Source organism: Chionomys nivalis, chromosome 20, assembly GCF_950005125.1.
Source record: "Chionomys nivalis chromosome 20, mChiNiv1.1, whole genome shotgun sequence".
Taxonomy (NCBI): domain Eukaryota; kingdom Metazoa; phylum Chordata; class Mammalia; order Rodentia; family Cricetidae; genus Chionomys; species Chionomys nivalis.
In genome coordinates this window covers 57,021,296-57,044,541 of record NC_080105.1, presented here as the reverse complement: position 1 = coordinate 57,044,541, position 23,246 = coordinate 57,021,296, and the positions used below count along the sequence as shown (strand labels likewise).

Sequence of the window (23,246 nt, the reverse complement as noted above, 5' to 3'; positions counted from 1 at the left end):
GGCCTGTGAGTGCTCAGGTGTGGAAGGCTGCCAGGATGCAGGTCTGGGGACGCTGACAAAGGCCTTGGCTGTCTTCACTCTTGGAAGTCATTCGGTCTGTGGTTAGTGTTTGTTTAAGACCCTGAAAACACTCGGTGCAGTGTAAACGCAGTGAGCGCCAAGCACAGGGCTCGTTACCATAGACACCATGTTTATGAGTGGATTTGCCTTTGGCAATAACACCTCTTTGGTTTGGGAGTAAGTGAGGAAGGCTGGTGGTTCACATTTGGTGGCCTGGAGTTGGAAACCCTGTGAAGGAACGGCACAGTCTTCGAGAGAAGAAAACGAAGTATGCTTTATTTAACAACGGGCTCTACGCTAGAACTTGATCTGCCTAACTGCTGACATCTATATAAATTACTAATACATATATATATATTTATTTTCTGTCTACCTTTGGACCATCTTTATTCCACAGGAAAGCCATGACTTCCACAAAAGCAGCTGCGTAGTACCACACAGGGCGTAAGTTTGTGTTTGGGGCTGAAAAGATGGAATTCCATATAAAGGGTTGAAGAAACCAGTTTCCTTGGCTGCTCTTGGCACAGACCATTGAGGGACCTGATCTGGAAACACACTAGACAGTGGTATGGACAGACACTCACATCTGGGGTGACAGGATGAAACGGGCTGTGGGCTGTCTGGAGAGCACCGCGTACCCCTAGCACCTTTGGGTTCCTTATGGAGTTCTCACCTCACACATCAGTGCACTGGATTGCAAAAGGCAATTCATCTTTTATTTGATCACGAGTGCCATTTGGTATGTGCCTCTACGGAAAGCTTATTGTTGTCTGTCCTTCTCCTTCAGCAAACAGAAGCCAACGAAGCGGGGTGTGTTAGTTAGGCGGATCCCTATAAGGCACTTTACGGTTTTCATAGTGGACAGTGAGGTACATGGGGTATAATTCTAGGGTTCGTTGCTGTTAAAAATAAGACAGGAGGGAGGAGAGGACGAGGAGGGAGTAGCACCATGTTGTGACGGCGGCAGAGGTGGGCGTCGTTATGTTCTTCTCATGCACACTTGGCAGCGGCTGACGTGCGTGCGAAGCTCTCCTGCCTTCAAGGTGGACGGCGTGGGCTTCCTGCAACACAACGTCAGCATCAACCCGTGAACCTCCAGAAACGCGACTGCATTCCCCCAGCGCCTCTCCCGTGAACCTCCAGAAACACGGCTGCATTCCCCCTGTGCTTCTCCCGTGAACCACCAGAAACGCGGCTGCATTCCCCCTGTGCTTCTCCCGTGAACCACCAGAAACACGGCTGCATTCCCCCAGCGCTTCTCCTGAGTCCTGCGATCCCTGAGGGACCCGACACACACCCATCCACACTGATGACAATCAGCAAACCCTATCTACTCTAGGCAGGCATGCGCTGGGACCCAGCAGCATGGTTCCACAGCACGACAATGTTTTAGGTATTATCTGCACGTGTGAGCCCACCTGGACCCGGCTGAGGTCCTCTCTCAGCCACCATCCATCTTTTGTACTATCATTAGCTTTTCATTGTCTCCAGTAGATTCGAGCCTTCCCACGGCACAGAGGAATATTCTTCTTCCCCACAATATGTAACCAACAGCGAGAGCTCATTAAATTTTATTGGATGATCGGATAAGTGACAAGCCTGGGATAATTGACTGACAATCAAAATGTGCTCCTAACTCTCGAAGCATTTGGATACACCTGGCCGAAGTGAGGCCAAGGAGAGGAGACAGCAGCTCAGACTTGTCTTGACCCTAGAAATCCTACCTTACTTTAGACACTGGAAAAGCGAAACCTATACCATAATTGGTACTAATCAAACTCTATTAAGTGTAGTTCACCACAAGTAAGAGTGTCTTGTCCTGAACTTGAAGGAGCTTAGTCTAACAAATCCCATTGCAAATTCTAGTTTTTTTTAAAAAAAAAATCTAATTTTGTTTAAGGAGGCATTTTGGTTCATTATAACTAGGGGGCTAGTTAAAAGCAAAAAATCCCATTTCCAGCTACTTATAATGAAGCCCTCCCCACCCCCACTCTGAGGTGGAAGGAGCAGAGTCTGTTTTTTATGTCACTGAGCTAGATAGCTTGTGTTTGCTAATGTTGCATCTGACAATTTCCCGGAAGCCACAGGTTGAGAATATGACACCTTGAGGATGTTGAGCAAAGAACAACTGCTGCTGGAAGACAAGATAATAGCAGAGTTCCTCAGGGCTGTCCCCCAAAACAGAGAAGACAGCTGGGCTTGTCCGCAGGAGAGCTGAGCCTCATCTGGGGAGAGCTGGAAGAGGCTGCCTGGCCCCATCAGCCATCTGAATCTGCTCCTGTCGACACATGACCGCGGATGGTGGGGCGTGGCATGCTCCTGACCCTTGGAGAGGGCCCAAATTAACCTCAACAAACCTGGGAGCCCTGGGACTACTGTTTTCAGATGAATCTTAGAAACAGGAAGACACGGGAAGGGAAAGACATCTCTTCTATTTCGGTAATACTATGTTGAAAGGAGTTTTTATTCACATACGTCTAAGAGTCTTCTGCTGAGTTCCTTAGGACGTACCTCCCACATACGCTGCCCCCGCCATGGAAATGCCACAGAGATGAGTGGTATTGCCCTCCTCACTGGCTACTGAGGACGTGCGGTTTCATATGCTACCTGAAGGCTTCAACTGCTTTTTATAACACTTTAGCACGTTCGTCAACAAAAACGACCAGCGACCTCTTTTCTCTCTCAGCTCCCCAACAAAAAGAATCGAGCCTATCACCTTGGCTCACCTCTGAAAACCATATGGGTCATCTGCCCATACAGAACAGCCTCTGGCTGAGGAGTCACAGGAAATGAGAAAAGAAAGGGCACCAAGGGACGAGAGCGAGCCCTCCGGCAGAGGATCATTCTGACTTACTTGAACATCTCGCTTCTCTCTATGGTGGCGAGCCAAAAGCTGTAAGCATTCGCATAGTAATTGCATGTTCCTCGGCCATGGCACTCGATGAACGGAGCGCTTCTAAACTCTTCCAGACAGGACCCGGGGGATGCAAGGGCTTGGCCAGAACCTTCAGCACCAGCGCTGGTGTGCTGAGGGACAAACATAAGGCATGAATGAGTCTGAGGTTTCATCACTCAGAGAGCAATTCACTGTCCCTAGAAAGGAGCCACGGGGTCTCCTCCGTGAAGCTCCAGGTTCCCACACCCGCCCGCCAGGCTCGCAAACTCTGCAACAGAACAGCTGCTCAGTACTCAGGGTGGTTGGCAATATGGGCCTGCCGGCGAGGCTGGGGTGCTCAGGTCTCTACACAATCCCAGGAACCAGACATCAGCAACTCCCAGGGGGAGAAGGGCACCCAGCTTTCTTAGAAAACAACCAGGAAGTCCTTTTCATGTCAAATAAGGAGGCTAATGAGTGCCAAGTGGTAGGGCCAATGAAGAACTTGGCTCTGCCCGAGGGCTTTAAAGAGAATGACCAATATGTCTCTGTGTAGCGTCCTTATCTGAGGTTGGTAAATTCCTACCCGTTTTCTTACCAGGCTCAGGACTTGTGTGCATTTAATCAATACTTTCCAGTGTGACAGTAAAGTCAAATGAGCTATAACGAGCTCTCCACACAGGGTCCTGTCCCTGTATTAATTGGCTTTTCAAGAGAAAGAATGTAAGGGCTCAACATATCTGAACACAGGCAGGAGCACCTCACTGCCAGGTGCATTCTGGGTATTAACCTGGGAGGAGAGTGAGCCTCACTGCCCAGGTGCATTATGGGTATTAACCTAAGAGGAGAGTGAGCCTCGCTGCCTGGGTGCATTATGGGTATTAACCTGGGAGGAGAGTAAGCCTCACTGCCGGGTGCATTCTGGGTATTAACCTGGGAGGATATGGGTGTGAGGTTCATCATCCTAGAAGGATCATCCTCCTGGCCACTGCCTCGGCTGAAGCAGCCTGAGCTCCCAGGTCACACCCATGTTTCCTCCCCACTCAGTTCCTCTGCTCTCAAGCTCCCGAGTGTTAACAAGGCTTCGGGTTCCAGCCACAAGTCTACGGAGCCTCCACACTCCGGTAGCTCCCTGCTCATGGCAGGCAGCAACCTCCCACATAGAGGAGCAGGGAGCCCTGGAGACACTGTGGACCCCAGGAACAAGCAACAAGTCAGGCTCCAAGTTATGCCCAACAATGGATGGTCTAGGAAACTTGGAGGCCACAGGAGAAAGAACAGGCATTAATGGGAGCCCTTCCGAGGAAATGAAACCTCCGGACACTCACCATGACGAAGGAATAACCAATCCACAGTGAGGACCAACCGTTGGGGCACTGCGGGATCTGGATGGTTTGACTGTGCACCGCCATCACCATGGCGGGTGCTTCGCACACTGCACACCTGGAAGGGAGCGAGCAGCATTCAGCGTGGACAGGACCTGGGGATGCCCACCCCTCACCCCCTCCACCCCCTGGCTCAACTCTAAGTGAAAAATGTGGCCAAAGATGAGACTCCAGTTTGGGGCCTCCTTGTTGGTTGCAGAAGCCTGTCTCTGTTCTAAAACATTCTATTCAAAAACAGTTACTTTTTAACCACCTACTCTATGAGAGGAAAAGATGGGAAGGCCAGGTCCTAAAAGTAGGCAGAGTCCCCTCCTCAAGACGAGGATCCTGCTGTACCCCGGTGCAAATGAAACCGGTTAGGGCACCCAGTGTTCTAAAGCTTGCCCAAGTAAGGGAGCACCGGATGGTGGGGGAGTGCAGCGTTTAAAAACACCGACAGCAGCAGCGAAATAATGGCATTCCATCACAGAACGAAGAGAGTGTTAGCCACGCTGCTAAATGAGTACAAACGCGTGAATAATTACAGCAAGCTCTGCATACAAATGGACGGGGAGTGGGCGGGCGGCTGGGTTAGTCATCCGGTTTCTGTGGGGTGTGCGCGTGTGTGCACACTTTCTATGCTTTCTACTTTATTCACACAAATGCAGATGAATTAAGAGGTTCCATTAAACACCAGCCCCTGAAACTGAAACCACCTAGGCCATCTGCTGCCATCTGCCCATCAGGCATGGGAAATAGGCAGCTTGTAGCAGCGCCCTCCTCCCTAGGCTGTCAGTGGCCTCGCCCCCTGCCTGGGCTGTGACACAGTGAGTGTCACAGCCCAGGCCACCTGTGGTTTCCCTCGCTCTCTAACCATTGGCCCTTCCACTCCGGTGATCAAACCGTGGCTTTAGAGCCACCCCTGTCTGAAGAAAGTCAGAGAAACTACTGAGAAATTGTGGTCAATAGGATAAGGACAGCGGCCGTGACCTTTTTGGCTCAAAACTCAAAAGCAAAGATTTGTATCGGTGTTTCTAAAATTGCTGGGGTTGGGGACCTTCCTGTGGGAAAGAGGGAACCTGGAAGTCCTGAGACATAGCTGGAAACCACCAAAGTAATTCTCGGCCCCGGAGAAGGGGGCCACATCATTACAATAAGGAATCAGACCTGGCAGGGAGGAGACCTGGAGGGCCCCTCAAGCTGCAGAGACATAAAGAGTCCTGGTGTGTCAAATTCTGGAGCATTGAAACAAATCAGTATTTCAGGTGTGCTCACAGAACCAGATGTGAAGACACACGTCCACAGTTAACACACTTCCCTGGAGCCTACATCGGCAACCAAATCAAGACCAGCATGGATGCCATTCCAAAAGCAATCAAGAAACATAAATAAATGATAATCATTTTCTACCTGTATTCCAAGGAATGCTAAAAAGAAAACCACAAAAAAGTTAATTTTCGTTCTTGGGCCTTTACCACAGCCTGGGTAGGAGTCTGCACACAGATCACATGTGTATGGAGTGTCGTGTTCTCGGTGTACTCTTGGAGTGTAACAAATGCACACAGATCACATGTGTATGGAGTGTCGTGTTCTCGGTGTACTCTTGGAGTGTAACAAATGCACACAGATCACGTGTGTATAGAGCATCATGTTCTCGGTGTACTCTTGGAGTGTAACAAATGCACACAGATCACATGTGTATGGAGTGTCGTGTTCTCGGTGTACTCTTGGAGTATAACAAATGCACACAGATCACATGTGTATGGAGTGTCGTGTTCTCGATGCACTCTTGGAGTGTAACAAATGACATTTTCCAGCCTAAGCAATAAAATCAATTTTCTGATAATTCCAAAAGATAAAAATAAAAAAGGCTGTGTCGAGGGACTTCAGTGCACAACCATAGAGCGCCTGTGGCTCCTAGAGCCTCAGGTAAAGCTGATCTGCCAGGCTGTCTCGGTGTCTTCAGAGGGATTGCGGAGATCCAGGCACAGTGGGGTGGACCCATCATCCAGCACTTAAGAGGCTGAGGCAGGAAGATCTCAAGTTCAAGGCCAGCCTGGGCTGCACCCTGAGACCTGCCTCCAAAGGGGATCTGGAAATGCCTGAGATCTCTCTCATAAACTCCTAAGGAAAACTCCTGACTTCTCGTTCTTTCTGTCGCCCATAAAGTAGACCCTTAGCCAGCCGGGTTTGTCCACTTCCATGTTTCTGTCAGTTCTCTGTGCTGCTGAGCAGTTGACTTTCAATTTGATGAAAGTGGCAAAAATAGAGCAGCTCGTACTTCTCGCTCATATAACTTCCTGTCTTACTTCCCACCAGGCGAGCTCTTGAACTGCAAACACTCCAGATGTCAGCTGGGACAAGCTTAGTTTAGCAATCACTCAGCTAGAGACATATGCATTCTCAATGGGTGTGACACTACCTCAAGGGAGCAAAACTCAGCAGAATAAGAGGGAGCGTGAAACGGCTATTTATTATTGCATAATTAATTCCGTGATGTGACATAAATCTGTATAGTTTTTATGTACAAATACTACATAAGCAGATGGGGTATATATTATATATTCAGTGCTACAGCTCCTTAGGTTTCCCTTCACAACCACTGGGCTACCACAAAAAAAAAAAAAACAAAAAAAAACAAAAAAAAAAGAAAAAACAACAGAAGAGGACAAGCATTGGTGAGGATGTGGGGGGAGGGGCGAGAACCCCTGTGCACGATTGGTGGGAATGTCAGAATGCCAAGGGCATAGCCACTGTGGAAAAAGAGTAAGGAAGTTTCTTAAACACTTAAAAATAGAATCAACGTCTGACTCAGAAATTCCAATTCTAGATGCAGCAAAAGGACTAAAGGCAAGCAGTTAGGTGTAAACACCCACACTTGAGCGCCCTTAGTCAGACAGTCAACCCAGATAACGGCTGACGGGCAAGAAGTGGATACACGGATAAATGAAAGGCAATCAGTGTGCACCCATCCACCGGGTCATAGTTCCTCTTTTAAAAAGGGCATTTAGGAAAAATAAAAAAAAATAAATTAAATAAAATAAAATAAAAAATAAATAAATAAATAAATAAATAAAATAATAAAAAAAAAAGGGCATTTGGGGTTGGAGAGATGGTTTACTGTGGCTGAGAACACACCAAGGGCCCAGGAGAGCTCTTCAGCACCCACATCAGGTGAATCACAACCACCTGCAACTCCAGCTCCAGGGGGATCTGATGCCTCTGGCTAAAAGGACATCTGCACTCATGTGCATATACACCCACACACACACACACACACACACACACACACACACACAAATATCTTGTTTAAAAAGAAAAAGAGCATGGTGCCGCATGCCTTTAATCCCAGCACTGGGAAAGCAGAAGCAGGTGGATCTCTGTAAGTTCAAGGCCAAGGATGGACAGCTGCCTCTTATTTGATTTTGTGTGTGCCTTTGTAAACGTGAGCTCACCTGCTAATGAAGGGCCGGATGTTGTCCCCGGAGATGGGCGCCATGGACATGGGCATGGGCTCTGGCGTGGACAGCCAATAGGAGTAGTCGTTTCTGGAGGCGAAGTTGCAGACATTGTTGATGTTGCAGAAGAGGAAGGGCATCGTGCTGAACTTGCGCAGACAGCTGCCCGCTGTGCCTGCACCGGGGAGAACACAGAGGGAAGTCAGAGCCTGGGGTCTGATCTTCCGGTTCCACCGACAGCACCATGGGGGTGGAAATCAACACTTGACACTCTCATCAGAAGGAGGGAAGCAGACAGAGTGGGCGAGGATGATGGTGAATGAGCGGCAGAAGAGATTTCAGTGGATCGGGTCAAAAGGGACCAATGATGAACAATGCAGACGTGTTTGGAGAAAGGAAACACGCTCAGTTTTCCAACAGAGGAAAAAAGTCTGCTCCGGGAGGAACGTTGAGTGGCTACGGGATGGGCTGTCCCTGTGGGTCTCCCAGCCTCTGTGGTTTCTAACTTAATGCAGTTACATCATTAGGGCGTAACACAACACTGGGGCGTAACTCGGTGGAGGGTCCCTGGAGCAGATAAGAAATGGGCAGGTACGTGCTTCCTGATGAGCCAAAAACACTAGGGGCAGGGGACTGCGATGCAGAAGATGCAGAGAGCCTCCATCAGAATAACACGGCGCATTTCTAGAAGTGCCAGTGCATAGCAGCCCTGTTTCAAGAATGTTGCAAATTTCTTTTTTTTTTTTTTTTTTTTTGGTTTTTCAAGACAGGGTTTCTCTGTGGTTTTGGAGCCTGTCCTGGAACTAGCTCTGTAGACCAGGCTGGTCTCGAACTCACAGAATGTTGTAAATTTCTAAGCAAGCCACGACAGGAACCTTGACGGTCCTTAGTAACTAAAAGTGAGAGCTGAAAATTTACCCACTTAAACATTTCCAAGGACTCAGCCTCATATTCCAGGGCTTCCCAAAAGACATACAAAAGCGGCTGAACTAAGGGATCACTGTGTGCGGGTGAAGGGAGAAGGGCCAGCCCTCCTCAGGAGCCCACCACACTGTGGCGGAGACCAGGACACCCCTGTATCTACCTGAGAACCCACCACATACCACACAGGGATCACACGGAGAAAGAACTGCATCTTACCCAGGTCCTGCCCGTGGGCCCGTTCGTTGCCCTGCACATAGAGGAGAGAGTACCCATGGTAGAGAATTTTGGTCCCTGGAGGACACAGTGGATCATCTGTTGTCTGACTATGCCTGGTCACAAGGAAGCCGTGGTCCACAGATGGGGTACCTGGGGGACCCATGGGTCCTGGCAGCCCATCGGGGCCCGGTGGACCAGGAAACCCTCTCGGACCTGTAGAAGACAAACCAATGACTTAGATACCATTCAGTCTCCTCCAAAGCCCCCAGAACCCATCTCCAAAAAACTGCCACTGTCCACATCAGGGATGTCTGACCTGACAGAGACACTCAGGGAAGAGTGAACCTAAATACACACAGGCCTCCTCCCGGGAGCTTTCCTTCCTCCTCCACATTCCACGGCAACACGGTTTTCTGAGCCCAGTGCGTGGTACAAGAGACATACCCTTCATGGAGTTTATGAAGTACCCTATACTCTAACCCTGTTCATAAGAAATCCTGGGCTCCTCAAAGTGGGGGTCACTACAGAATCATTCACACAGCTCTGCCCTCATCTGAAATCCAGAGAATGAAACGGCCTCAAGGAAGTTCGCAGGCACTGGGTCCTGCATTCCCTGGGACAGCCAAACTGCATGCCATCCCAGGTCTGCAGGGCTGTGCTCTTGGCTCAGGGACACCTTGGTCCCAGTGCCACACCATTGTGGGGTAGTCATCTAATCCCTGCTTCCCACGAAGGCCTATGAAGTTTGCCCTGTGCCAGTGGCCTTCAGAAAAACTCTGAGATTATTATTTTTCAGTTCTACTTTCTGCTAGCTGTGGTTAAACAGAATTTTTGTAGCTGTAAAGTACCATGCTGTTAGCAAGCCACAGGGATCACCCCTCAACCTGCTTTGGCTGCTTTGGAGAGCAGACTGTACCTCAACTGCTTCCTGTCACTATGCTCCCCCATGAGCCTATTTCCTCTAAGACGTGAGCTTCCTTGTAGCCTGTCAGTACTAGTTTAATTTTCTTCTGAGGGTTCTAGGACCTGGATCTATTGCTTTTGCTGTAAAGACCTACCAGGTGGTCCAAAGGGGCCGGTCTCTCCTTTCTGGCCAGGGGCACCATCAAACCCAGGAACACCTGGGGGTCCAGGCAAGCCCACCGAGCCTGTCACACCTGTAAGAGGAGGAGAAAAATTTTGTGATCTTCCCTTCTGAAAGGTTATTTTTCATCTTTGGGAAGCAAGAACAGGGCCTGGACCTCTGGTGAGAAGGTGTGTCTGAGCGGCCAATGGATCCTGGCAGCGCATCAAGGCCCGGTGGACCCAGCTGCTTCCTGCAGACCCTAGGGCGCCCCCTGCTGGAGTCTCTACTGGCAGACTGCACGTGGGAGATACAGCCCAAACCTGTCTCTCAAACTGTCTCCTGAGCTCTGCCAGGCTTCCTGTGGCTGTTATGTGGCAGCCAGACCTGGAAAGGGCCAAGCAAGGGGGACAGAGAGAGGGGCCAGCCTAACCTCCCTTCTTACCATGCGCCAGAGCAGTGGTTCTCAACCTGTGGGTCGCGACCCCCCACAGGATCATATATCAGACCTTTGCATTGTGATTCACAGCAGTAACAAAGCAGTTATGAAGTAGCAACCAAGTAATTTTGTGGTCTGGGACCACCACAACACAAGGAACTGTATTAAAGGGTCGCAGTGTTAGGACGGCTGATGTAACGGTGGTTTTCTATTTTCACGTGTACAGTTAACTCATAAGCAGCTTGAAGTTTAACTTTTCCTGGACACTGCCTTCAACCCCTCTGCTTTCTGCCTGCCCTTTACCCACCAACTCCTGAAACAGGAACGACCAATAAGAGCAAACACCTGGGGGACAGTGCACTGGGAACCAGGGGGAAGGAACCACGAGGTCTCCACTCACAGGCATTCCCCAGTTGCTCTAAGGGCAGCAATCCCAGTAGCCCACAGGAGCCTGCTGATCCACCCTGCCTGCTGCCCTGCCAGGCGAGATTCTGGATGTTTCTAACTGAGCCTAGATATGCTGAGTTATAAGCCTCTGTTTTTCACAAACCCGGGTGCCCACACAGCCCGAGGTCTCACCTTGCTGTCCTTTTGGACCTGGTGGTCCCTGGAGTCCTTTTAGACCAGGAGGACCCTCTGGACCAGGCAGCCCTGGCTCTCCTTTGATGACACTATATGCACCTGGGGAGCCTGGGGGACCTTGGAGACCTGTGAGAACGACAGGTGGAGGATCAGCTTCACTGCCAGCAGGGTGATCAAAAGCAGCTCTGGTAGCCACTGTACCATCACCAAACACAAACTTAATATGGGTTACATCTCTCTTGTTTAAGCCGAAAACCCTGAGCTCTCAACCCCAGCCTCTACTCCACGCTGGAGACCAACAGCTGCCGCCCTGCCCTCTCCTGACACCGCCCTGCCCTCTCCTGACACTGCCCCGCCCTCTCCTGACACTGCCCCGCCCTCTCCTGACACTGCCCCGCCCTGCCCTCTCCTGACACCGCCCTGCCCTCTCCTGACACCGCCCCGCCCTCTCCTGACACTGCCCCGCCCTCTCCTGACACTGCCCCGCCCTCTCCTGCCACTGCCCCGCCCTGCCCTCTCCTGACACCGTGGGCATACTACAAGCCACCCAGATTCAGCAAGGTGAGCAGCAGACTCTTTAGTGGCTGCTGTCGGCCTGAATTCAAAGTCGACTCTACATGCCGAGTCCCCAGCATGCGGTGGTTCGGCTGCCTCCCCGCCCCTGGACTCTAGAGTCACACTGAACAATCCACTATCAAGACAGGCTGATGTTAAAAACCCCAACAGCTGACAAGAATTTCTCGTCACCCTCTCCCTCTCATTTGACATCTGGAAAGTCAACCCCTGCAATCCTGTGTTTGGTCGCTTCTGCTCTCCCCAGATCACTGATAAAGCTTGGTGCATTAAAATCTGACCTACCTTTAGGGCCGGGTATGCCTTGATCCCCCTGGTCTCCTTTCACTCCCTGGAGGCCAGGAAGACCTTTCTGACCTGGGTGGGAAGAGGACATTGTCTTTGTATGGAGCTTTCAACCATATGCATGAATATGGGGACGCACAAGCAGGTGTGTACACATATGCAGGCACACACACACAAATATACACACCCTTGCATCCCCGCCTGTGCATGCAGACACACATATACACATACATCCATCATATGCACATACACACACAGTGAAGACATCCCCATTTATCGTCAAGGAAGAAAACACACTATTCTTTCAGCTGCAGAATCTCAGGAAACTTCTCCTGCTAGAACCAGAAGCCTCTGTGTTATAGCAGTCACCATAAGACAGCAACAATCAGGGCAGGGACATACGATGGCATCTGTGGTCACAATCTGTCTGACAGACCACAGACACCTGTAGAGTGAGTGCTCCTTTTATTCACCCCTCAGGCGAGTCTGACTCCACATGGTGTGTGGAGGCTGCGAGCACCCAGGACATGTTTGCCGACTACACTGATAAACTAACGAATAGCTCAAAGTCACAATTTTTGTTGAGACTCAAATGACTGGGCATATGTGATCCACTGGTTCATAATTAAGAAAATCAGAATGCCTACAGCCGGCCGTCCACGCTGCACAGAAAGGCCAATGTTAGCAGCAGTACTGCAGAGCGGGAATCCCAGCACTCGGGGGCTGAAGCATGGGGTTTGTCAGACGCTTAAGGCCAGTCAGTAACAGTCAGAAAGACCTGGCCTCAGAAACAGGGAAATCTGCTGCCTTTTTAACTTGAAGATAGCACGATCTTGTGCTGCGGCTGTGTTTGCACCTGAGTACTGGAGCGTGTGTGCTCAGGAGGCCTTTGGAACAGCAGGCTCTCGGCAGCAAGGCTGCTGGGCTTGGACTTCAGCATCTTACCTTGGAATCCTGGAACTCCTGGTGGTCCCATATCTCCTTTTGAGCCTGTGATCCCTGGAGAGCCGCCAATGCCCTACAGATCACAAAGGAAATATGAGCTGGATGAAGATGCTCACGGCTCAGGACACTTACGTTCCCTGAGGAAAGGGACCCTGTCAGGTGGGAAGCCCTTCCATACTCTGCACAGGGTTTGTGAACTGATGGGACCTAGAAATTCCTTAAATAATGCAACGTGAGAGGATATTGCAATAGTTCATATACACGGTAAGTTCATTCGGGTTTGCAGCCGCTGTCTCCACCCACCAGCCTGAGGCCATGAATACAGCCAGAACACCATGGACAGTTGCCATGGAGACAAATCCAGTGCTGTCAGGTCCACAGCACCCTTCTGGAAACTTCCCCTGGTCATCAAAGAGTAGTGATGGCTCTTTAGAATCAGCTTCTTGTCTCATGTGAATTATAATTTTAGTTATGAAAAAAATTTAAAAATACTAATGAAGGACAAGTTTCCTTTGTAATATAACTATACTTAAATAAATGTAATATGATATCACATACTCAAGAATATTAGCCTATCTCTTTGATATTTCAATGGAGTTGTTTCTTTCTCTAGACATGTGGCCTAGCATGCACAGCCATATCCAAAAAATATTTCTTTTTTAAAAAATATCTATTTATTTATTATGCATACAATATTCTGTCTGTGTGTATGTCTGCAGGCCAGAAAAGGGCACCAGACCTCATTACAGATGGTTGTGAGCCACCATGTGGTTGCTGGGAATTGAACTCTTAACCGCTGAGCCATCTCTCCAGCCCCCCCCCAAAATATTTCTTATAGAGATTTGCTTACCCTAATTTGAAAAGTACCGTAATCAGCATGTGTAAAACATACTTACATGAATATACACACTTATTCATACAACATATATACAGAGAGACAGTGACTGTCACCAGGAGCAGGGAAGGTGACTGATGAATGAAATCAAGGCTGTGTGAATAACTGGAAAACTGCCTGCGCTTGTATCACCGAGAAATTGCAATATATAATAAGGAGATGAAAACAGACTCATGGATACCCCCATGTACCGTGGGGATGTACAGGGGGCACGGAGGGCAGGGAATGGGTAAGAACGACCACCGCTACTCCGTGGAGCCAGTTTGCATAATTATTCCCAGTGCTCACAACTTGAAGACTCAGAAGTTAAAAGCAGCAGTAGACTATGGGCTACCATGGGCTTGGTCCCCAGCTCTACCCAGAAGCAAAACCCGGAAGAATCACAGCATCCTGTGCTCTGAGTCTAGTGTCCGCCCTTGAATCAGCGCCCAGCGTCTCCGCTGCTACTGATGAGCGACAACCCCGAGTGCGGCTCCACCTGAGCAAAGGTCCCCTGCGGCTCTGCCAGCTCCCAGCCCCCTGACTCACAGCTCTTCCAAAGCGCATTAGAGAGGAAGAAGAGGAGAGAGGCAGGGACAGAGGGTGAATCTCTGCAAACACATCTGTTTGACCAAGCGTAAGAACCATAGTCGGACATGGTGGTGGCTGAGCCAAGAACCCAAGCAGAACCTCAGCCGTGTGGTGGGTAAGCCAAGAATGTAAGCAGAAATAGTTACTTTATCTAAGAGCAGGGTTCTGCTGGTACTACAGGAAACCAAAGCTAAATTAACACCCCAGCACACACACACACACACACACACACACAGAGGCTCATGAGCTACATGCCCGAAAGACTGGCCCATGGCATCATCTACAACACACCTGTCCCACTGCCAACGCCAGAAGACAGCTGCGGCTGCCCAGAACTTTCCTTTCTCAGGCCACTGGCTCCTTGCACTGAATCTGTAAACAGGCTGCAAAGCTGGGCACTAAACTATACTCTGCAGCAGGACTGCTTTTCCTTCCTAATGGCTCCAAAAAAAGTAGGTTGTGAAAAACATGTTGTAATAGTTTCCCGTGCTGGTGCCAAAGGAGGGAAGTGCTTTAGGGGCCGGGGAAAGTTACACACGTGTACACACACTTACACACAAAGGGCACTCTTGACCAGAAAAGCCTCCTTTTGAAAACCACGTCTACTCTCAACCACTCACCGGCATGCCTTGGAATCCTGGGTCTCCCTTGGGGCCTGGGACCCCAGGAGCTCCTGGCCAACCTGGATTTCCCTTGTCACCTTTCGGCCCATTGAGTCCGGGGAAACCTGGAGGCCCCATAGGTCCCGGATGCCCTAATGTGAAGGACAAAAGGCGGAGTTAAGGAGGGTGGGCAGGACCCTGGACTGTGTCACTGAGCTATGGTACAGTCAGTACTGCATCAGTGGTCTGCAGCCTTAGCCCTATGGCCTTGGAGAGCAAGACAGGCCTCTAAGAAACCAAGGAAGAATGTTTATAGAAACAGCAGACTCCACATCCAAATGGTCTGTCTGCGTGCGGCAGTGATGGCCCCAGTCTGTCTCCCAGTTGTTCCAGAGACTGAAGCAGAAGAAGACCAAGTTCAAGTGTATGGGGCTGCAGAGTAAGTTCAAGACCAGCGTGGACAACCTAATGAGACCCTGCCTCAAAGCAATGATGATGATATAATAATAAAAGGTCCAGGGAATGTAGCTCAGCAGTAGCCTAGCATACAAAGTCTCTGCTCCATCCTGGTGCCACTGAAATAATGAAATAATAAAGTCACACAGTTATGAAGCCTGGGGGGTGGACACTGCAGAGTGTTCACGTAAATGCCCTGGTGTTAGCTTCTGAAATACCCAAAGCCACAATGTCTGAGACCCGACAACACCACCACGGCAGGTGAGCTCGGGTGGAAAGCATCAGAATACAGCACTGATTAAAGCAAGTGCCCAAATGTCGCCCGTGCTGCCGCTTCTTGGTCATTTCCTTTCCCGTAGCTCTCTAACTAAACGCCTTAACAGGAAGGAAAACACGAAGACAGGTGTGGAGTTGATAACCTGAGCACGGGTCGGCTGAGAAGCCCTTACCTGGCAGGCCGGGTTGACCCTGAGGTCCTCGGTCTCCTTTGGGCCCCTCCACGGGATGACCAGGAGTGCCAGGTAACCCGGGTTGTCCTTGAGGGCCCGGAGGACCCATGAATCCTTGCTCCCCTTTGGCTCCAGGAATTCCTGGACTCCCAGCTAAGCCGGGGAAGCCCACTTCACCCTTGGAACCTGCAGGGATGGGGAGGGAAGGAGATGGCGGTGACCAGAGGAACACAGACCACAGAGCAATGCTATACACACTGACAGCCAGGGATGAAACATTTCCCGCCCTCTGGAAGCTCCTTCAGTGCTAGCTTTCTTCCGTGCCCTGGCTGAGAAAAAGAATCCAGCTGCTCTTTATTCTAAAAGAAGAGTTCTGCCGGGCGGTGGTGGCGCACGCCTTTAATCCCAGCACTCGGGAGGCAGAGGCAGGCGGATCTCTGTGAGTTCAAGACCAGCCTGGTCTACAAGAGCTAGTTCCAGGACAGGCTCCAAAACCTTAGAGAAACCCTGTCTCGAAAAACCGAGAAAAAAAAAAAAAGAAGAGTCCTACAACAGAGGCAGCTTACGCGTGCTTTGGAGTCTTCAAGCAACTGCACTACCTAAGCCAAGGGCTTGCTCGTTCCGAGACCCAGACAAAGCTAACTCAGTGCAACACTACTCAGCAGTCAAGAGTGAATGACTGATTTAAATTGCAGGATGTGCTGTGGGAAGAAGTCAGGCTATGAAACTGGACAGCACAGACTGTCCAATTGTGTCTGCATGAGCCTGTAGGAGATACAGTCCTTCGCGGCTCCTAAATGGGGATGGAGGTTTGCTCGGGGGTGTCTTGGGGGTCGGGATGCAGGATGGGAGATCAGAAGCAGCAGAGCAGCTGTGGGGTAACAGATGTGACACTGCCCAGAATGCAATGCTTCCGTGGGTGCATACATGAGTCAGAATTTAAAGAATGGCAGACTTTAAATATGTGTGGTCTATTAGACAGTAACACTACCCCCTCCTCCCCAAAAAAGCTATTTTCAAAAATAAGAAAGTAAGGGCTGGATAGAAGGCTTAGCAGTTAAGAGCATTTACAGTCCTTGCAGAGAACCAGGGTTCAGTTCCCAGCACCCCTATGGCAGCTCACAACCCCCTCCCTTGGTAGGTTACAACCTCACATACTCAGGCATGCACACTTAACTAATTAGCTAATTGCTTAAAAAAAAAAAAAGAAACTAAGAGTCTGCAAGGGATGGGAACCCATGTTTACATGTTACTCAAAATTTAAGCAATAATTAGAATATCAAAAGGTATTTGGCATGTACCACATATCATGTCAACCACGAATTAGATGGTTTAATCATAGGTCATCCATTAGCCATGCCTTGCTAAGAGGGACATGGAGTCCCATGGACAGTAGCCCTTGTTCCCCTACTGTGGTGGCACCACAGAAAAGAGGGTGTGAAGCTGAGGGTTACCTTTGTCTCCTTTGTTCCCTGGGAATCCTGGGAAGCCTCTTCCGGGAAGACCTATAGGAAGAAGAAAGAGAAGGACGTGCCTTTTGCTCAGCTGCAGAGACTGCGAGAGGCAAATGGCCCTGCTGCTGAAGCCACATGACACTTGGAGAGTACACAGAGGGAGTTCAGAGGGACACCCCTGCAGTCGCCATGGCCCCTGCAGTGGGACTGGAGACTTAGCAGGCACAGTCAGTCTCTAAGGACCTTTCTGCTCGGCGGCTTGTTTCTGACAAGGCAGGTGGAGGGCTCCCCTCGCCCTGGGGCACTAGGGCAGAAGGCAGACACAGCGAGGCCTGATAGATGCTACCAACTCCTGTTGATTGCTGCTATAATTGAGAGTTTAAGTCTTTATCATAAACACCATTTTTATGCTTTCTGTGAGGACTCAGGGGAAACAGGAAGCCATCGTGCAGACCCTACCCTTATAAGGCCTGGGCAGCCCCGAGCAGGGAATGATCAGTCAAGCAGACCTATTGCTGAACCAGTGGACTGGGAATGGATCAGTCAAGCAGACCTATTTCTGAACCAGTGGACTGTCCTCACTGCAGCCCCGCTGCCTGGATCCATTGCTGTCTGAGACACTCCAGTGGATCCAGACGGCCTGAACAAGTCTCAGAACATAGCAAGTGTGGACCCACGGAATTCTAAATAACCCTGGAGCCATCTTCGTCCAGGCCACAGAATAAGTACCTCCCAATTGGTGGTCCAGAAGAAGGGAAGGCCTGAGATTGGTGCAAACACCCTTGACACACCCTCCTCCCCTTTCAAGCAGGTGCTTGGCTTCTTTCTCTAGTCTGCTGCCCTCTGGTGTTCAACAAGAGGCCTCCTCTTTGTCTAGCCTGGTCTCGTTCATCTGTGCCAGGTCACACTAGGACAGGCCAGACTTCTTGCACACCTTTGATCTTTACCATCCACAGAACGGACTGAGCTGAGAACACAAGAGGAGACTGTGGTATCAGAGACCAGAGAACGGCTGGAGAGCTTCCGAGAACAGCCAGGGTGGGAAAGACAGCGCAGAAGCAGCAGAGAAAATAACAGTTGGAAAAGGCTTCAGATGATAAACGGCAGGCCGTAGCTGCCAGAATTCCAGGAACCTGTCGTGCTTTAGCACCCAAGGGTCCCGACACTCTAGGCCTGACAGTTGTGTCACCAGCTACCGAGGGGCGGAGGGTCCCAACACCCTGAGGAGCTGAGGCACCAGCACACCGGCTGCTGCCTGTCACTGGTGCATAAAGCCAAGGACTGGGGGCGGGGGAGTAGCATGGGCAGACTCTTGAGTTTGACTTGGCCAGAATAAAAACCCCCAATCAGTCATGGGTAGCATGACTACAACAAAGACACACAGATGGGCTCTCATCAGATGACACCCCAACTCTCCAGTGCTCTCAAAGGAGGAGGGAGACATGCAGAGCTGGGCAGTGGGGAGCAGAGCCAGCTGCACCCTAGCTACAGGCAGAGGGGAGATTCAGATGGAGGAGGAAGTAGAAAAGGCATCTTATAAATCGTCTTTATAGAAAATGAGAAAAAGAACCGGAGAAAGGGCAGCTGTAACAGCAAGGAACCCGGCTGTTCCACTCCTGTCCGGCTTGACTCAGGGTTACCTGTTTCAAACTGTCAATGTCACCACTGGAAATGTGTTTTCCTGCCTAGTTACAGCTCTTCTCCCAGTAAAAGGAGCAGATGCAGGAAGCTACAGTAACCCTGAGACCCCTAGACCCTGGGAGACTAGGACTAGACATGGGAGAGAGGAATTTTCTTTTCCGTTTTATCATAGTGAACACAAGCGAAACAGCAAGGTGGCGTTTCTCCCTGCAAGTGCTACATCCGTGTCTCCTGGACCCACCCCGAAGAGAGGAAATGGGTATCCCAGGCCTGATCCAGTCCCATCCCTCATGTCCACATCTGTGTTTTAGGAGCTGAAGGGAACACGACACAGGTGTCTCTGTGTTCACTCAACAACGCATGCAGGCTCCAAGTGGGAAGCAGGAACAGGACCTACCTGGCTCGCCCTTCTCGCCCGCTGACCCGGGGATGCCATCACTGCCAGGCTCTCCCTTCTGGCCAGCTGGACCTGTAGGACCGGGAGTCCCAGGGAGACCTTGGGGAGAAAAGACACAATTATTCATGGACCTTCTCTGCACTATAGCTCCTGGGATGTGACCGCTTTCAGACATCGTAAAGAACGATTCCCTGCATGCGTATCTCTGAAACCAGTTCTGACACCTTCCCACAGGTCCTCTTGGCTGCTAGGAACAGCATAAACCACGCCCAGTGCTCATGGAGGAAAAGGGGGGAAATGTCTGAGATGCCCATGTTGCTATAGAAACAGCTTGGAGATGCTGGCCCTAGTTCTTGACCTCCCCCAAACCACAACCACCCTAAAGACTCAGTCTGTGGATCTGAAAGTGGATGGATAGAATTAGCTGACCCCAGACCAGAAACAGCATCCTAGGGCCTGGTTCACAATGAAGGATGATCCCACGAGGATCAGACTCCACCCCCTGACCCCCATCAAGCCCAGGTGCTCCATCTGCCCACCCAAGTATCAGCAAAGGGTCCCTACCTGCTTCTCCTTTGACGCCAGGAATTCCATCCAATCCTGGGAGGCCTTTGTCTCCCTTCTCTCCGGGCAGGCCTGGGCTTCCTAAAGAGAAAACCAAAGTGCAAAAGTTGTGTGCTCCTGCGCTTCCCTTGTTTGTGAGCCACTGTCCGGAGAACTCCCAGCTCCACTACCTGGATGGCCGATGCTCCCTGGAGACCCCCTTGGGCCTGGGGACCCTGGCATCCCTGGGGTTCCAGCACTGCCTTTCTCTCCCTTCTCGCCAGGGCTGCCTGGGGAACCCGCGTGTCCCTGGTCTCCCTGTGAGGAAGAAGCAAGGATGTGAGCTCCAAGACTTGAAGCACGGGATAGGTAACGGATTTTGATGCAATGAATGTCACATTGCAGAATTCCATCTGCTAGGCTATCCAGGAAAGAGACGAAGCCCGCGTCTCGTCTGAGAAGAGGCAGAGCTGACACTGTCTCCTTTCCCTTTGCCAAGTTCCTCAGCCCACCCTCTTCTTCCTCCCTGGGATATGAAGCCACCCTCACCTCTCAAAGAGCCTCTAGATCTTCCCCTAGGGAGGAAAGGCAAAGAATGGAAGCAGGAGACAACTTTGAGTTAGCTGGAAGGGGTATAATGTGTCTCAGTCCACGGATGTGCTGAGACTGTTTACATAAACACACCAGGAACATTTCCACGGAGATGGGAGATGTTTGCATGAGGGAAAATTACCTTGTCGCCGGGCCGCCCGGGAATCCCAATGCCAGGTAGACCCGACTGTCCTTTCTCTCCTTTGGCTCCTTTCTCTCCAGGTGAGCCAGGGACGCCCTGTTGGCCGGGGATGCCAGGCACACCTTTTTGTCCGGGTAAACCTAGTGATACAGACAAGCAAATTTGTATGTGATACCACTAACACTGAACAGTCACAGAACACAAATCACTGTGCCCATCGGCGTGCCAATAGCATAGCTGGGGGTCCTCGGGCAAGCCACATCAGGACACCCTGGGAAGTGCTCCCTCCGCCTTTCAAAGGCCATCGTTGTATAAAGAGAGAGCGAAAACACAACTTTACCAACAACTGAAAAAGAACCTTTATGATACCAACAGCTCAGGGCTGAGAGACAGTGGGGAGAGTTTCACACACCACGTGTGGGTTTATGACATGCAGACACAGGCATAACCAGCAACCTATGATGTTAAGGCAAGTATGAGGCTCATAGACTTGGGAGAGGCCAGGAAGGCAGGTCCCAGTCTTGGCTGTCACTTCCCAGGCTTGCTGGGAACCACCTCCCCAACTACTTGTCCATGGGGAGCTCATTTCTTGCTCACTTGTAGCAATGCTCACAGTGTCGGCCAAAAACCACCCATCCTAGACAGGAGACTGTATGCTAGAGAGGTGGCTCCCAGGCCCTCCCTTTTCCCAGCGGGCAGTGCCAGTCTGCGGACAGCCCACCCGCCCCCATGTGCACATTTTATATGTCACGGAGCCTTGGACTCCGCATCCAGGTTACCTGGCATGCCCATTCCTCCAACGGATCCTTTGGGTCCAGGGAGGCCAGGGGCTCCTGGTGTTCCACTAAGACCTGGGTCACCTTTAGGTCCTAGAATGAGAGAAAAATCCCACAGTTCAGCATCTGTGGAAAGCACAGGGAAGCCAGTTTCTTGACGATGGCTCTGGCCATACTGTCCACACCTACCTGGTTGTCCAGGATGTCCCGCCTGCCCATCCTTCCCAGGCACTCCTGGCGTTCCAGGATCTCCTCGGGAACCTTTATCACCAGTGGGTCCAATTTGTCCTGTATGTCACAGAAAAACATGAATTCCCACATCTGCTTCAGCACGGGGTGACCTGGGGTTCATGCAGAAACCGGTTTCCCCGTGAGGCCCATCTGCCACCTGTCGCCGAGGCCTCTCTCCCCCGCTCACCTTTCTCTCCCTGGTCTCCTTTCTGTCCCTTCATGCTGCCCATGTCCACGTGCTCCATAGATCCTGGCATGCCGGGAAGCCCAACATCCCCCTTATCACCTTTGAAGCCAGGATCTCCCCTGGGTCCTGAAGAGCCTGGCAGGCCATGGTCCCCTAGGGAGGAAAGATAGCAAGCACCCAGTGAGATCCAGACCTAGCTCCTTCCAGCAAGAACCTGCAAGGTTGGGAAAGAACTAGAAACTGAGTCTGACCCACAGGGGAGAATGCGACTCCGGGCAGAGACAAAGCCACCTTCTGAAGTTCATTATCTGGTCGTGACCCCAACACACGTTGTTTGGATGAACCCCTTTCTCTCCTTCCGAAGTATCCTCTTTCCGCTTCCTTATCCCCTGTCACTCCCAAGTGCCTCCCATTATAGACAACTTATAGAGTAGAAAGCTTCCGCACCCTGATGTCAACTTCCCCTTTCGTCATGTCTTACATTACAGTCAGCTTCTGCTTCTCTTTTAAAAAATGAAATTTTTTTGATCGATTTCAGAGAACAAGAAATGAAAAGCTGGGCTTGCCCACAAAGTGGGCTCTAGTGATGTGGTTCTGGGGCACTCAAGACTTGCACCCTCATGGGACTGGAAGAGTCCACAGTTCTTTGAGGAGAGAAACTCAGTCAATCCCGTCTTCTTCATATCAGCTAGGCAGGCACAGCCAGAACTGTGCGCCCGCGCTCTCTGCATGGAGCTAACTCTTCCAACCCCTTGAGCAACCTTCTGCATTTCTCGTATCTACGTCTTAAAACTAAATGTCATCTATCATAGTACAGGAACTTCCCAGGATTCTCGAGAAATAAAGGCAGAAGGCGGTATGACACAGCCTGGTTTGCAAGCTGCTGGCCCTCCTACCTTTCTCTCCAGGCAACCCTGGGGTGCCAGCTGGTCCTGGTGAGCCTGGTTGCCCTGGGGTTCCCATGACGCCCATTTCGCCTTTAGAACCTGTGGTCGAAAGGAAAGTTAAGAACATGTCACTACGTGGACCACAGATGGTAAAGGCCCAGGAGTCAGGAAAGGAGAAAGTAGGCCACATTCCCTCTCGAGCAATCCAGGCCGAGTTCAGATGCTTACCTGGGAATCCTGGTAATCCAGGAGTCCCCTGCTGCCCAGGGAGGCCAGGGAGCCCTGACTGTCCCGTGAGGCCAGGAAGTCCTTGAGAGCCTTTATCTCCTTTGGGGCCGGGCATGTCCAGTCCTGGGAATCCAGGGAAACCCTTCTCTCCTTTGACTCCAGGTGGACCTGAGGTTGGATAAATTGAGCAACTTATTGAATGTTCCAGAACGGGCATTATCGTGGAGGGTACTTCCTGAGGACAGCATGAGAGCATGCCAGCACTGGGGGCCTGAATGATGCCCAGTGCTCAGAGCCAAGACAATGGGTAAGGCATCTCGTAAGAGAAAACCCTTCCCTTCCTGCCACTGTAGGTCATCGTCGCCTCTGTAAAGCCCACTAGCCCCAGCCAACACAGGCTGGTTTTCACCATT

General features: G+C 50.8%; 1 protein-coding gene across 2 annotated transcripts in view; it reads right to left on the bottom strand.

Annotated features, from left to right (window-relative positions):
- Positions 1 to 309: 309 nt before the first annotated feature.
- Positions 310 to 23,246, bottom strand: part of Col4a1 (collagen type IV alpha 1 chain) — a 114,673-nt gene continuing 91,736 nt past the window's right edge. Inside the window, exons 32-52 of one of the 2 annotated variants that reach the window (XM_057752426.1) lie at positions 22,834 to 23,001; positions 22,615 to 22,704; positions 21,719 to 21,871; positions 21,490 to 21,588; positions 21,304 to 21,393; positions 20,525 to 20,664; positions 19,983 to 20,109; positions 19,813 to 19,893; positions 19,249 to 19,347; positions 17,211 to 17,261; positions 15,757 to 15,942; positions 14,870 to 15,003; positions 12,785 to 12,857; positions 11,840 to 11,911; positions 10,979 to 11,107; positions 9,956 to 10,054; positions 8,898 to 9,110; positions 7,755 to 7,932; positions 4,264 to 4,378; positions 2,915 to 3,087; positions 310 to 1,121 (exon numbers count right to left, since the gene is read on the bottom strand). In XM_057752426.1, the coding sequence (XP_057608409.1) occupies positions 1,040 to 1,121; positions 2,915 to 3,087; positions 4,264 to 4,378; positions 7,755 to 7,932; positions 8,898 to 9,110; positions 9,956 to 10,054; positions 10,979 to 11,107; positions 11,840 to 11,911; positions 12,785 to 12,857; positions 14,870 to 15,003; positions 15,757 to 15,942; positions 17,211 to 17,261; positions 19,249 to 19,347; positions 19,813 to 19,893; positions 19,983 to 20,109; positions 20,525 to 20,664; positions 21,304 to 21,393; positions 21,490 to 21,588; positions 21,719 to 21,871; positions 22,615 to 22,704; positions 22,834 to 23,001 (2,552 nt within the window). In that variant the 3' untranslated portion in view covers positions 310 to 1,039. Of the gene's footprint in view, positions 1,122 to 2,914; positions 3,088 to 4,263; positions 4,379 to 5,709; positions 5,727 to 7,754; positions 7,933 to 8,897; positions 9,111 to 9,955; positions 10,055 to 10,978; positions 11,108 to 11,839; positions 11,912 to 12,784; positions 12,858 to 14,869; positions 15,004 to 15,756; positions 15,943 to 17,210; positions 17,262 to 19,248; positions 19,348 to 19,812; positions 19,894 to 19,982; positions 20,110 to 20,524; positions 20,665 to 21,303; positions 21,394 to 21,489; positions 21,589 to 21,718; positions 21,872 to 22,614; positions 22,705 to 22,833; positions 23,002 to 23,246 lie in introns of those variants that run through there. The other variant, XR_009055676.1, reaches the window with a different exon arrangement.